Below are 15181 nucleotides of genomic sequence, written 5' to 3'. Positions count from 1 at the left end.
TTTCCTCACCTAGTACACGTCTTTCACAGAGGTCATCAAGGCATGAAATGAGGTGTTCAGTGTTGTAACAACACTAATGTAACAGCAGGTGCTATTGCTGCATACATGATGTTGTGTTGATGTTGTCCCCGAATGGTGTGTGAATGTTTTTCGGAATTTTGTATAAAAGCTCTCGATAAAGTAGTCAATAAGACTGGAAAAGTTCTATATACAGTATAAGCTGTCTGTTTACCATTCAATGATTTTATCTGACTAACTGCAAATCTCTGCATTGCTTAGTTACTTGTTTTGTTTTGTATTTAGCTATTTGTACATGGTCATTTGACTGAAAATTAAAAAAAAAATCCTTAATATAAGGGTGAACTCATAAAACTGTATTTCGTTCATTTTAGGCCTTATATTTAAATAACTACAAACAGTTCACAGACAGGGAGAGGATCTGTCAGTGCTTTAAGAGGTGAAAACAAAACACGACCACAGACAAAAGGGTTTAAAACAAATGGTTTATTGCACTTGACTGGTGCTGAAACAAGAAGAACGATGGAGGTTCCAATACAAAAGCTAATATGCTGTTACTGGGTCAGTCCTTTCAGTGGTTTTGTTGTTGTTGGTGGTGGTGGTGTGTTTAGGGTGGGGGGCTGATATGGTCCTGTGATAATGGGCATGTGGGACACAAATAAAGATGCACAAACACAAACACAAACTTGTACTTCTATCTTTGTGAGGACTTGTTGACATAATGCATTATCTAGCCCCTTACCCTAACCCTAACCTAAACCTGATTCTAACCTGAACTCTAAAACCAGGTCTTAACCATCAAACAGCCAAATAGTAAGGACATGTTGGCCGGTCCTCACTTTCCCAAAATGTCCTCACTCCCTAAGGTCTATGGCCAAATTGGTTCTCACTTAGATAGAAGTACAAGTACACACGCACATGTTGATTGAGGTCACTCAATCGTCTCCCAATTAACTGGTCTTTAGTCTGAAATATGTCCCCTAAAAATAGCCTAGGACAGACACACACCTTTACACAGTCCTTGTAAAGATTGTAAACTCCTGTCCCAGACTCTGGAATGGACTGTGGCCAGCTGCTGGTCTTACCCAGTGAATTTTTGGAAAACTGGGCTTAAAATCATCTATGAAAATAAAAACATGCCATGAACATTAAATCACTTTTACATCTCATTTATGATAAAGCTAAATGCCAAAAATGAATTAACAGTCAGTGGGAAAAAAGGCATTAGAGCTTTCTACTAAAGACACAAGGCTGAATTTGGTGCCTGTCCTCACTTCCAAACTTCCAAAATACTCAGTCATTATGTTCTAAAACCAAGTACTCTAAGAAATCTAATCTCAACTCCTGCCCTAACCTGTATCAATGAATTGTGATCTCAACTCTTAAGTCAGGATGTAAAGGCCACAGGTGCCATTATTTTATTGTTTAAATCATCACCGTGAAATAATTATTTTTGACCAAAGATCCAAAAACAGTTACAGGATAATAATTCTCGGGGCTTTAATCATCTTCTGTACAACCACAGAGGCAAGTCCTAAATCTGAACTAGCCCTTGGTTGGAGTGAGGACTGACAAAATGTTCTTCTGTTCAACTGAGCTGTGTCCCATTTCCATAAAACACAATGACAATGCCTCCCATCCATAAGGGCACGGAGGGAGGAGGGGGGGTCACTGAATGGTTTGATGAGGATGAAAATGGCCTTTGCAGTCACCAAATCTCAAGATTTTGGTTCTGTTCAGAACCACACACAAGGGAAATTGGTTTGGAAATATGCACCGGAAACAGCTAGAAGGCCCTTTAGTCAGGATTGCTTTGTCAAACAAACTTTTCCAAAGTTAAAAAAAAAAAAAAAAAGATCTTTTCTGCTTGAAAGACACAGTAAGTATTACATTTTTTAGAAAAAAAAAACGTTTGCTGTTTTTTGTGAAGTTTATTTGGCAGTGGTGTTCCAGAGTGGCAGGTTGACTGATGCCCATTTCCTGTTGGTACAAGAAAATAAAGTACACTGATTTCTTAAAAACATCATACCGTGATGATTAGCATATAATCCACACTGTGTGCTGTTAGTAAATGCAGTGGAACTGGGACACAGCTCTAGTTCTCACAAGGATAAAAGTACAACAACACATCCAAACACACACTTGAGATACGATGATGATGATGCACTGTGCTGTAGGGACGACCCAGTTTGTACTGAACTGAATGAATGGCTTTTTTTTTTTTTTCTGGCTGCCCCCCCCCCCCCCTCTGTGGATGGAGGGGATGTATTTATACTCAGAGTAAACAGACTTCACCCACCGGCCGGCTGGTGTGGAAGCAGAATTGTGCTTACTGATGGACAGATGACTATAATAATCAAAAGAAGAATATTTTAGCGTCACTTGGTCATAACCCTTCATTATAGACATTGTTCAAAAATAACATATAAGAAAGATATTTCATTGTAAAGCATTCTCTTTCCATTGACAGGCTTGGACAAGCTCAAGCATAGCTCATATCACATAAAACTTTATCATAAAACTTTTTAAAAATCCATTCATACATCTTAGGAGCCATAAAATATTACAAATACATGTTCTGCCTCAACTATTGTACAACAGAGAGCCGGGGTAATGCATTAGTAGAAGACTAAGACTAGACTTCCTACGTGTTAGAAACATTTTCATTATTATGGGTGAGTTGTGTACTTTCGGTATTACCACTTCCAACACTATCTTTGGCAGTTTGTATTCTCTCAAAAGTGCAACTGATCCCTAAACCCCCCTTCATTTCATTCAGAATATATATATATACATATATTCCTCTGGGTTAAATGGCTATTCAGATGATTCAGGCAACTGTGCATACATACATCCATAGCATATATCTCTGTCTACAAATCAGAGTGTGCTGTACAGTCATATAATCTTAGAAGGGGTCAGCTCATTCTGCTTTTAACAGCAATAAACCACCAACTTCTACAGTGTCTTTAAAACAGGAGCGGATCTGCAACAGAGTTATCAGGGCCATGACAGCAACATTGCAATATTCCGATAACGTCACCAGAGGAAGTCGTAATTTTGCGAAACAGTTGCACAAATAAAGTCGTAAGGAAATAGGTCTTTTTTTTCTTATAATATTTTAACATTTCCTCTGGATTACAGATTCCTTTTCACAACACTGTCACTTTATTCTCAAAATAAAATAACTTCATCTTCGAAATATGATGACTTTTATAGCATTAAGACCTTTTCTCAGATGTCATATGTTTCCCCCACTGGTGGTCATACAGATCGCTTCAAGCCACATAAAAGCTAGAAAGCAAAAAAACCTACTGAAAAGCTGTAGTAGTTTTGAAATATACATCTTATAAATGCCTTGACTTAAACTGGAACACAGTCACTGTAATGAGAAGAGATGAGTGGCAGTTGCGCTATATGTGTTTGTGTATACGTTTCTTCAAAGTTTATATATTTAAAATTGACAAAATTCCTTTTTTCTGTAACTGTTTATGTGAGTGCACATGAGTGTGTGTGTGTGTGTGGGTGTGTGTGTCTATAAGTGTGTGTTCAGTGGTTGAGGTTCAGCAGCAGGCTGGGCAGTGTCTTCAGGTCCATCTGTGGCAGTATCCAGAAACAGTAAAGCAGCAGCCACAGTAGCAGCAGCAGATGGAGCTCCCAGCTCTCACTGCACCTACACACACACACACACACACGAAAACACAAAAGTCTATTGTGAACCGATCACTTATTTGAATATCTTCTTATAAAGTTCCTAAATATGTGAACTTCAAAAAGCCCCTGTAGGATGTAAATACAATAAAAAGACCTGGTTGTTAGGGTTAGGGTTAGGTAGCCTGTGTTGATGTGGGTGTGTTGTTTCAGGTGCTGGTACCCAGGATGACCCAGGAAGTCGAGTATGTTCAGGCTTATCAGACACAAAAGCAACGCACAGAAGGGAATATACTGTATAGATACAAGTGGAAACTGTGGCAATCATTTTCTGTTGCACTGTTTGCCAGGTACACCACAGAACTGTGTCATCAAATGTGACTGGGCAAAGCGGTGACTGTTTTTTGACGTAGTGTTGTTGTCCATCTTAAAGCAGACCAAAGACACTATTTTACAATCTAAGTGCAGGGTTTAAAACTTTTATGGGTTAACAGCAGAAAAAAAGGCATGTCTTTCAAAAGGGTTGAACTCTGTGTGTTATTTAATGGCAGGTGCTTTTTGTGGTGTAACATGCAATAAACCAATCAGAGTGCTACCTTGGTGGATTGATATTAGAACGGTAGATTTGCCAGGTAGTAAGAATCTCTTGCACGCTTGTGCTGTACTTTCCTGTGTGCGCTGTGCACCCGCCTACACTGGCGCACATTACTGCGCCCTTAAAATGACAGTGAAGTACTGCGCCATTGACTTCAGACCAGGTGTTTGTTGGTCAATCACGAAAACCGATTTCCGCTGCAGCAAGACAGCAATGCACTGCACCCGACTGCACCTTGTTTTAAGACCAACACAGCCATAGTGTAGGATAAATAATGTATCTACGTTCTTACCAAAAGTCACCGTTGTCAGCTGTTCTGGCCGCTGCAGTCACAGTTCTCTGACTGTCCTGTGAGTGGGGAAAAATACCAGACACACACTCTTAGTGTACAGTATCAGACAGATTGTTTATCCAAGGATAGTAATATCTCCACAGAGAAGGAAATGGAGTATGAAACTCACCACAGACTCCGCGAGGTGAGCTCCCTTTCTGTGACGGAGAACTGGAGGGATCTGAGTTTCATCTTGTCTGCCGGAGCTTTTAGTGTCACTTCTGAAAAGGCAAGAAAAAAAAACATCCATTAGTTTGGGTCTAAACAGGAAACAGCAGACCCAGGAAACGTCATTGTGAGTGTTTAGAAATCGTCAGATCTCTTCAGTCATTAAAATCATACAAAACTTTTTCAGTTTTCCCAAAAACTAAAACTACTTTCCCAAAAAAACAGATGCAGGTTCAAAAGACCCCGCCTTTTTCCACAACACTCTGAAAGTCACACGTTTGACATACTGTCACCCCAAGATGTTGATATGACAACCATGTTAGCAAGATATTGCCTATTTACACATCCAGCAGACGCAAAGTAACATTGACTTGGAACGGTGCTTCTGGCAACTGTGGTCCACTCGGCTTTTAGCTCTGTTTTTGGTCTCTACCAGCTCCTGTGGGAAATATCCAGCTCTTTAGCTGCTAAATGCTCCTCTCTGTTCACCAGGTAGTCTTTGACTGCCTCTGTCTGCTGTTTGCTGCTTAGTGGGTATGGTACTGGGTTTATCAGAGCTTTCAGAGCACCTGGTTGATTTGGCAATACCTGTCGATATTGTAAGTAATTAAGTAAAATGTACTCGCACAGCACTTTTTTTTAGAGACGATTGCTTTACAAAAGTATTATAAAATTATGGGTGGTATGGACAAGCATGTTTTAATTATACATATCAAATACTTTCATTCAAAATAACGTGTATTAACCATCAGGGGCTACAAAACACAATTTGAGCAGCTACTCTATCAGAAATACAACAGGAAAGCACACAAACTGAGCTGATTACACACATCACATTGTCCTGCTACAGAAGACACTGTGTGTGGAGTAAATTAAAAACCAGTGTAGTAAATTAGAAACCAGCAGAGACAACTCAAAGCATTGTTGAAGGTTTTCAAGCATGATGGGCTAAAGGGCTGAGCTGTGTACCCTGGTGTCAAGGAGGTTTTTTTAAAAAGAAATATGAGGAAATGGGTTTCATGAACTCATCAATTATATGAGCAAACGGATGACAATAAAATATAAAATAAATACTGAACTTATGATTGAGTATTGTCTTCAACACAACAGGAAATGTATGCAGTAAATCCCTTGTGTGTATGTGAGCAGTCTGAATCCCACATAGACTCTGCCAGTAACAATGAAAACTGCTATATAAAGAAACATTTACAGAATGGAAACACATGTGAACAGCTGTTGCTGAAAAAAATGCAGAGCGTAAATAGCATCAAAAATAGGACTTATATGTGAAAGTCTGAAGGATTAGAATTTTAATTCCACTGTTGAACACAAACAGAAACAAGCTCTCTTGCATTAAGTAAATCAGCGACATTAATGTCTGTAATCCTCCTCCTTTTCTTTAAGCCGCAGTCTTTCAACCCTCATAAGGCCTGTCTTCCTTTCCATCGCCAACCTACAGAGATAACTTTGTTCAGTACATTTAAGGAAATATCTGAGCAAAGCGAGAGAGGCCGGGTCAGAGCAGTCCCATCCTCAGCCATAACACTGGTTTCCCCCTGGGTAAAGTGTGTTTCTCAGCGTACCAGGGAGCTGACTAAGAATAGAAAACCTACCTCACAGGCTCTGTGTTTTCCCTGGCAGAGCCTGGGCTCCATCGCTCAGCCTCACTGATATCACTGCCATCTGCTGAGACACCATCACCCCAGAGTCCTGCTATCTTCTCCCCTGGCAACAAGCTCTGCTCCTGGGACTCAGATGCTTTGCCACGCTCTTGGTTGGTCCCGGTGATCACCTGACAAGAGCAAGAAATGAAGAGAGAGAAATCTTTAAGCAGTTAATGTCGAGAGCATCTTTGCATTTGTTTTGTCCCTGGTTGCAACGTTGTCTAAGTACAGTTCATCAGTTAGCCACACATTTCAGTGACTACCACAAGAGATCCCTAACAATGTATTTCTAAAACACATTCCAGGATGTTGATGAATTTTACTGCCTGATATTCCAACGTTTTGATCAACCTTTTCTCCAGCACCACCTTCAGACCCAAACTTCAGTGTTAAAAAGAAGAAAAACTATTTAATGGGCATTCATTGCCATGAATGTTACAGAACAGATTCATGCTCCTTAGAGGAAACAACTACTTCTGTTTATTTTCATGTGGACAACATCACAAATGCCTCCAATGGTCTCTGCTGCCTTAGGTCTTTTAGCATGAGTAGATAAATTCCTCCGTTTTTTTTAAACTTCTGTGATCACGAGTGTTCTACAGTATTGTAGTACCATGTGGAACACCTGTTTGTCCACTACTTTAAAGTCAAAACTGTTCCACCAAATAAAAATTTGCTCAAAGACCATAGGCCAATCCCTTGAGAGACTCTATGAATCAGTCTACTATAGTAACATATTAAGGCTGGCCAGCAACATTGTCTTCAACAGTGAATACAAAGTGTTACCATCAAACTGGAGATACAGCCTTCCACGATATAATAAGGCTAGACTAAAACCATCTTTCATGCATCAGTCAGTCCTAAAATGAAACATGGCATTTAAGCCCACCTCAGATATGAAGCGACTTGAATAGGTCTTTTGTGATTTTAATGTAAAATTAATTGTATACATCTTTGTCTCTCTTCCTAATTTATGTATTGTGATAAAGCAACATCGTTATCATCATCATCTTGCTAGTGCTTATAACAGGCAGTTAAGGTTGTCACACAGTATTCACTGTTGATTTAACTCTGACTCTATCCAGTTCTTCTAATAAATTCATAATAACAGAGAACAACAGCCTGAGCACTTCACACTGATAGGCCCCTGAGCTTCCACAGAGCATCAGTGGAACAGAAATGTGTGACTGTGGATAATGAATATCAGCAGGTCATCTGGTAGTGAGGTGTGATACTGTGGAAGTGTGAAGTGTCACATTGCTTCATGTTCCTGTTTTGGCAGTTTGACCATCAGACACAGGCAGTGTGAAGGCAGTGTTTTCTATGATGCCAACCACTTTGCATTGTAAGAAAAAATACCTTTCAGATTAAGACGTTTGCTGATTTATTAAAACATTAGTTTTGTGCACATTTGCTCAAAGTATTGAAGTTTTGATGATGGTGCTGGATGGAAAGTAAAGGGATCACAGAAGTTAGTACAATTCAACCAAATTTCAAGGCAATCAGTCCAAAAGTTATTGAGATACTTCGCTCCAAAGCACAAATTTTAACTTCATAGGATTCTAGCGTTCATTCTCTGAGGATCAAAAATGTCTGTCTAAAATTTCATTGCCACAATTTGGTTATACCTGAAGCTAATTTGAACCTGAAATGGTCGGAGTACACTGAGGCACTGCTGAATAAACTCACATTTACCTTATCATTCTCTTGTACCAAATCCACTCCATTCCTGAAGTCTTCACCAAGCAGGTTGAATGGTTGGTCATCTGGTAGAGTCTCTGAAGCTGGAGCTGGCTGGAGAGCTGATACACTCAAAACAGAAGGCCAGCTCTGCATCTCAGTATCAGGTGGTTCAGTAAACATGGGTTCCTCTTTGTCTGGGTAGAACAGATCCATGGGTTCTATAAGGTCACCAACTAAATCCTCTGTGGGAGAACTGCGATCCAAGTCGGCATTAAAGAAGTCCATGTTTCGGGAAACACTAGCTGGGTCACAACACGAAATCCCTATCTTACCATTTGGTTCTGAGTTGACTGGATCCAGTGTGCTCTGCGATTGGTTAGTTGGTTGTTTATCATCTGTAGAGGAAGTCTGAGCAATGAAGTCCCTGTCAGTGTTTTCTATCTGAGAGTTTTTGTGTTTGGCTTCACTTATTTCCATGTTATCTTTTGTGCATGGCACACTTGTGTCTGCATTTGAAGAATTCCACAAGTCATGTTCATCTGTATCATCCAAATGCCCATTTTCTTTGTCCCTTATTTGTTCTGAAGCCGTTGGTTTGACATTTTCTGTCATCAAGCAGGAAGAAGTCTCAACAGGTTTTTTGTCATCATTGGCACTGGGGTCACCACTCAGTTCATCTGGATTTTGAGGGCTGTTAACATCTGTGTCATTTCCATTAATTCCAGTTGCCTCTGGCTGGTGTGCCACTTCATCCCCAGCGTGAGCTTGTCTTTCTGGGTCACATATTTCCTCTTCATTCTGCTCTTCTGGCTCACTGGAAATGGAGATCAGAGGAATGATTGGTGCTCCCTCTTGGTTGGTTGGATGTGTGCTTGCTAAAGTTCCACCACTCTCTGTGCTAATGCTTTCTTGAGGATCTGAGTTGTCTCTTACAACTCCTTTACTTGCTCCATCTTGTGTTTCTACCACCCCTTCATCCCTTTCCCTTAAAATCCATGATTTCTCTTTTGGGTCCTCTCTTTTCTCCTCTAAAGGAGAATCTGTTTTCTGACACTGTGTTTCCACTGCAGCCTGCTCAGAATGATTCCTTTCATTCAGACTTTCACTTTGACCATTAATTTGTGCTTCATGGTCCTGTGTATCCCCAGTGAATGGTTCTCCATTAGTGCTTTCTTCAACACTGGTTTGCTTCACAAGTTCTTCAAAATGGCCAGGGAGTGGTAGTTCAGTGTTAGAGCTGAGATGGGACTGGTTAGATTTACCAGTTTCAAGGAGATCATCAAAACCAGAGTTGGCCTGTGCTTCTGCATCACATGGTTCAAAAGAAGGCTCTTGCTCTCTGGGTACTTCATCTTTTTGAAGTACACTGGTATCCATCTCTTTTGAGTCTGCTTCTTTTGTGATCTCATCTTTGTTCTGATCCAGTACCTGATCTAGTGCCATGTCCTGTTTGTGGTTCTCAAGGTTCGTCTCTCTCTCATTCAGTACTTCCACTTGCTTTTTCTCAGAATGCCCTTGGATTTGTTCCTGTGTTTTCTCCAGTGAGTAAATCCCTTCATTGCTATTTGAGTCAATAATCAGCTGCTCCTCGGGGGCTCTATCCTCTATCGATGGGACAAAACCTTCATCAAGAGTAGTGACCTCCACAGGGGTAGCACGGTACACATCCCAGGCTGTTCCACTGTCACACAAAGAACTGTCACTTTGGCTCTCACAAAACTTCTCTGGCATCACCCCAAACTCACTGTCCACCCAGGAGTCTGGTGAGCTGATTGCAGAGTCCCCAATAACTGAATCGCTCTGGCCAGTGGGCGAGTGAGTGTAAGACAGCTGTGGGGAGTTAGAGGTTGAGTTAGTTAAGACCTCACTGACAGATTCTTTGGAGTCTTTAACCACACTTCTGGAAATGTCTTCCATGTGGGGGGAATCTGCTAAGTAGTCTTCAGTGGACCACGAGCGAGCTGCAGCCAGCCTAAATGGGGGCGACGTGGCACTCCTGTCCTCTGACACTGAGGAAATTAAGATTTTGGGTGGGGGTTGGCCATGATCCCTCTGGAACATGTAGGACCTCTCCTTCACTCTGCTTCGGTAAGCACCATTCCTTATGTGGACCGAGTCGCTGTCCCGGAAGTTGAGTCGGCCCATAGAGATGCTGCGTTCGATCAGCTGGCAGGGCTCTTCCGGCTGAGTTAGTAACAGAGAAGTTGACAGAAATCTATCAGCACTCACATTCAGAAAATTAGTGTTTCATCAAAATATGGTGTCAGACACAAATCATCCGTGCACTGCATGCAGGTATTCTCACCTCCTCTATGCCAGGGAAGTGCTCCAAGAACTGTGACACATATGTCATGATGGATTGTTCATCTGGTGCGTTGATAGTCACATCTGGACAAAAAAGAACAATTACCACACTGGCATTTTACATAAAGGTTCCCATGACAATTAGGCTTTCTTGTAACAGTCATAAGCCCTGTTCAGACTTGCACTTTACACTTACACAGTGATTACATGAGAGTCAAAACCTAGTGTCTAGTAATTTTCTTACCTATGCTAGGGCAATACAGGAGTACATAAAACAGGCAGCAGAATTCTACATGTCACACCTAAAAAAATATGAAATTGAAGCAAAATATTTTTGGGGCAAAGTTACAGGTGGGAAGAGAAAGGGAGGCTTTCACTGCCTTTTGTGTAGCAGATTCAAATATGGCATTGTTCAGACGTGGCTGGCAAATACCACAAAGGTGATTTTTATTTTAAGTTCATTTCTTCAACAAAAATATCAACAGATGCAATAGTCTTCTGTGGAAAAAGTACAACGTTAGCCTCAAAAGTTAGTACTACGCCCTCTAGCTGAAATAACTTCTAGGTGTTCTAGGTAGGTGTTTGTCCAACAGTCTCTAAGATCAGCTTGATGAAATTTCTAACCACTTTTCCATGTGCTAAATTCCTACAGTTGCAAGATATTTGAGGGTCCTCTTGCATGATAAAAATACAGGGGCACCATTGTATTAGAGTCTGGATTGTTCCTGGTTTACCATTTATCAGAAAATAAGTTATTATTGCAATAAAAATGCAACTGGGTTAGTCATGATATTAGTTTAATGTTCAAGTAACCAAATTAGGTTAATATGTAAAAATAGATAAATGTTCTTGTTACCCTCAGGCTCCAGGAGGCGTGGGATACCGAGGCTGTAATGGGCTATTCTGAAGGCATCCTCCAGATTCTCTCTGGCACTCCTCAGCAGGGCCTTCCTCATGTCTACCAGGCTGGGGTCGATGGACTTAATGACAGCCAGGAAGGCCAAACCACTTGTCCAGCTCTTCCCAAAGTCCTGAACTGCTACACCATACCTACAACAACAGTACAGTAGCACAGTATGTTGTGCTTGCATTATTTTTATATTGTTATTGCTGCTGTGCCAAGGGCATAAACTGCAAACAGCCCCCTCTCAGTTTAGAGGCACAAACATGAATCCTGCTGCTGTGTGATAATCACAACTGTATTATAGAAATCAAAGAGAAAGTGTCTGAAAGCAGATGTTTCAAGAATTGTGGGAAAGTTGGCAACACTGTAATACTGGAGAGAGGTTAATCCCTATATACTATATATTCACAAGAAGAAACAAAAGCAGAATATTAATTAAAATTGTCCCATTTTTTTTTTCAGACACTCACTTGCGCGTTCGCTTCTGGACCCACTGTAACAGTTTCTTGATGGCCTTGCTGTGTTCTCGCATGGCCGTGGATGCCGACTGCCTCTCGTCCGACGGCGTGCTGCAGTAGGACGCGTCCGAGTCAGAGCTGGTGGGGATGGACGACAGGCTGGAGGAGGAGGGGAACTGGCTCCTGATGTTCCCGGTCAGCTCCTTAATCTGAAGAGAGACGGTCAGATGTGGGGCATCAAGTTCATCCATGAGCAAACATTTTCAAATGATGTAGTGTCCTACAACAAACAAGCTTCCTTTCTGGGTATTAATAAAGTTACCTATTTATCTTATCTCTTCCAACTTTGTGAGAGCAGGGAGTGGTTTCCACTCTGCACTACATACAGAATCCTGATACTGAAAAATTTGATTTTGTTTTAAGGTGCTGAATAAATAGTCCAATAGTCCAATCTTCAGTTTTAAGGCCTGGACACAGTAGGATATAAAATAGTGGACTTTTGATCCACTTGACACCAAGAGAGATGGTTTACACCCTGTTATGAGACAGGAGTCAACGGTACGTCTTCTCAATACTGTGTGAACTCTTGTCCCACTAGCAACTGCACTACGCTACTGAGCTAACAATCCTGTCAGCTCAGAAAACTTTATTTTCCCCTAATAATCAATAACTTTTCACCAGGCTTTCAGTGAAATCTCATATTGACGAGCAGATGTCTTTTTGACTGCTGCTTTAGTAAGGGTCAGTCCATACATGCGTCATGGAAGAACATAATGGAAAAAGAACGTATGATGAACAAAAAATGAACGCACCGCAAATGAAAGGCAGGAAGTGGGCATTTGCTGTTTTGTCAAACTACTGTTGCCCCAGCCAAGAATCAGCTTTCATGGTCAGTGCATGACATCATTAGCAAGTCCACAGTTATTTTGTGAATATGATCTCATTCCTTGCTATAAATGGGCAAAACAAGCTTTTGAAAATGAGAGTAAATGGAAGTGAAAGTTAGGAGAACGGCTGATTTGTCGGGGTTAACTGATAAAGGCAAAGCTTACATTAGCTGCTGGTTGTGGGCTTTTTCTAACGGGGATGATTTCATTTTTCATATCTCTAAAGTTACTCGTCAGCTCCTCTGAACAGCTTAAAAGACCAAAAGCTCTGTGAAAAGGCCATTAAAGAAACTCTGTATATCTTGTTCATCCCAGCGGAGACCTGGCAGTGTTCTCAGTGTCATACTGTGGAATGGCTGCCGAATGAGAGAACAGTGTGAACTGTGGAGATAACTGTTTCCTCATGGTGTCTGTCCAAGGCACTGAACCCACAGTGTGGGTTACATAAACTACCCAGCAAGCTGCACTCTGATGGCCTTTTATGAATGGAAAGTGCACAGGCTGTGAAGTAGACACTTTTATTCTTACAGCTGACCTCATCTTGAGCAGAAAGAGAGGCAGAGGGAAGGAGGGGAGGGGGAAACTCTAAGTACAGATGAGAGGGGATGAAGTGTTTTTGGACGAAGCGGTGGAGAAAATTACCTGGAAGAAGAGGATGATGTTCCAGATAAGACCCAGGATGATGGAGGAGTTCCCATCAGCAACGTCAGCGGCATCGATGCTGACCAGCTTTACCTGCGGACACACGCGTTACATATGCAATGACAGTTCAGCCAGTCATCAAGCAGCACAGCAGCGGATTGGCTGTGGTACTCACGTTTCTCTCTTCGAGGAAAGACAGGACCTTTGCGATGTTATTGAGTCTGAAAATACGATGGGACGATTTCTTGAATCCATGAAGCTGGAAAATGATTTAGAAGAAGAAAAATATAATTAAATGATATAAATACAACTATTGCTGTTATGAGTAGTGTAATGAAAGCTGCGATTATAATTATTATACCCAGCACCGCACGGTTACAAGTGTGAAAATATCTGGCACGAGAAACAAAGTGTAAGAATCTGACCAGCTTGCAGCCGGAGAGCTCCTCCAGCAGGGCCATGAGGATGCGCCCATCCTGGATGTCCTGGAAAAGGTCGTGGACTTCAATGGGCGGGTCACACTGAGAATAAAGAGGGAAGCAAGAGTGGAGGAGAATATAGGATATTTCAGTTCCCAGTTCCAGTTGTACTGATCAAACATTACATCAAAAATGATTAACTAATCATAAAAATTAGCAATAGATTTATGAATACAATCAAAACTAAAGTGTAACAGGTTTCCACGCTCCATGCTAAGCAGCTGAGAGCCAATTTTCCTTCAAGACTGTCATTAATCATTCCTGCAGAAACCCCCGTGATTAGCAGATAGGCCTTCAGGTGTCACAAACTGGGAAAAGGTGGAGGTTATTTAACATTTCCTGTAATCTGTTCAACAGCGGACCAGCAGCGTAATCAGCCAAAACAAAACCTCTGTCAAACACACCCTTGGGCCTTACTTTGACACAGTAAAATAGGCACTGATCGGTTATCCCGTCAGCACTTGTTCATTTTCAAATAACTGTTGCAGAAAGATCAGACGCTAACTGCCATACACTTTCAGTATCTATCAAAGATATGGAGAGTGAAACTGAATGCCCAACTGTTGACACAAGTGTAAACTATTTTTATTTATGCTTATCAGTCAGTTTGCACTGCCTGAGAAAAAAACTGAACTTGCCTGAACATGACAGAAGACAAAATGTATGATTGTCTCTTAGTGGGTCAGAGATTTGATGCAGGGCCAAACAGTGAGTAAGAGAAGAGAGGCTCATTGTGCGAGAGAAAACAGAAGACTGGATCAGACTCTGAACTCACCCTGACTCACCCCTGGTTAAGGAGGGAAAACTGAAACAAAACAAAGCTTGGGAATCCACAGAAACACAGCGTGTCAGCGGAGAGACGGTGATGCACGGAGATCGTACTGGCTCCGAAAGCACAGGTGTGTGGTAACTATGGCCCACAGTCACAATAGTACTTCATGCAGTGATTTGATATGAGTGGCCCATAGTGACACAGGTGTGTCTGACATAAAGCTTGACAGAGCAACAAGGTAGGTAGGAAAGTAAACCAAAACTATTAATCAATCCAGGTGACTCATACTGAAAGTTAATTAGCAACTTTATTGATAATAGATTGATTTATTTAACACCAAATATTTTCTGGTTCCAGCTTCTCTGCCTCTGGACTGTTGGCTGGACATAGACGTAATGGTATTTTTTTTTTTTTCTATTTTCTGCAGTCTTTATGCAATACTAAAAAAAAAAAAAATATGATTAGCTTTTTGCTGACTTTCTGTTTTCTACTAATCATGTAAAGCTGGCCAGGAAGCAGCATCTGAAGACTTTTAATCACAGGATCACAGGTGTGGGGAAACGTTCTCAGGCAAGTTCTTAAGTGTCTTTTTTTTCCTGTGATTTTTCACTGGATTTATGAACAT

At 41.2% G+C, this 15181-nt stretch overlaps 1 protein-coding gene across 1 annotated transcript in view; it reads right to left on the bottom strand.

Annotated features, from left to right (window-relative positions):
• Positions 1–2194: 2194 nt before the first annotated feature.
• The window catches only part of clmna (calmin a), a 35960-nt gene continuing 22973 nt past the window's right edge, over positions 2195–15181 (bottom strand). The window contains exons 3-13 of the mRNA XM_041060280.1: positions 13731–13826; positions 13481–13564; positions 13306–13398; positions 11789–11985; positions 11271–11464; positions 10416–10498; positions 8123–10294; positions 6377–6555; positions 4726–4816; positions 4557–4612; positions 2195–3691 (exon numbers count right to left, since the gene is read on the bottom strand). Of these exons, the coding sequence (XP_040916214.1) occupies positions 3568–3691; positions 4557–4612; positions 4726–4816; positions 6377–6555; positions 8123–10294; positions 10416–10498; positions 11271–11464; positions 11789–11985; positions 13306–13398; positions 13481–13564; positions 13731–13826 (3369 nt within the window). The 3' untranslated portion in view covers positions 2195–3567. The remainder of the gene's footprint in view (positions 3692–4556; positions 4613–4725; positions 4817–6376; positions 6556–8122; positions 10295–10415; positions 10499–11270; positions 11465–11788; positions 11986–13305; positions 13399–13480; positions 13565–13730; positions 13827–15181) is intronic.

Source organism: Toxotes jaculatrix, chromosome 17 (assembly GCF_017976425.1).
Source record: "Toxotes jaculatrix isolate fToxJac2 chromosome 17, fToxJac2.pri, whole genome shotgun sequence".
Taxonomy (NCBI): Eukaryota; Metazoa; Chordata; class Actinopteri; family Toxotidae; genus Toxotes; species Toxotes jaculatrix.
Note: the sequence above shows the minus strand (reverse complement) of the source record. Positions and strands in the feature narration are given on the sequence as shown.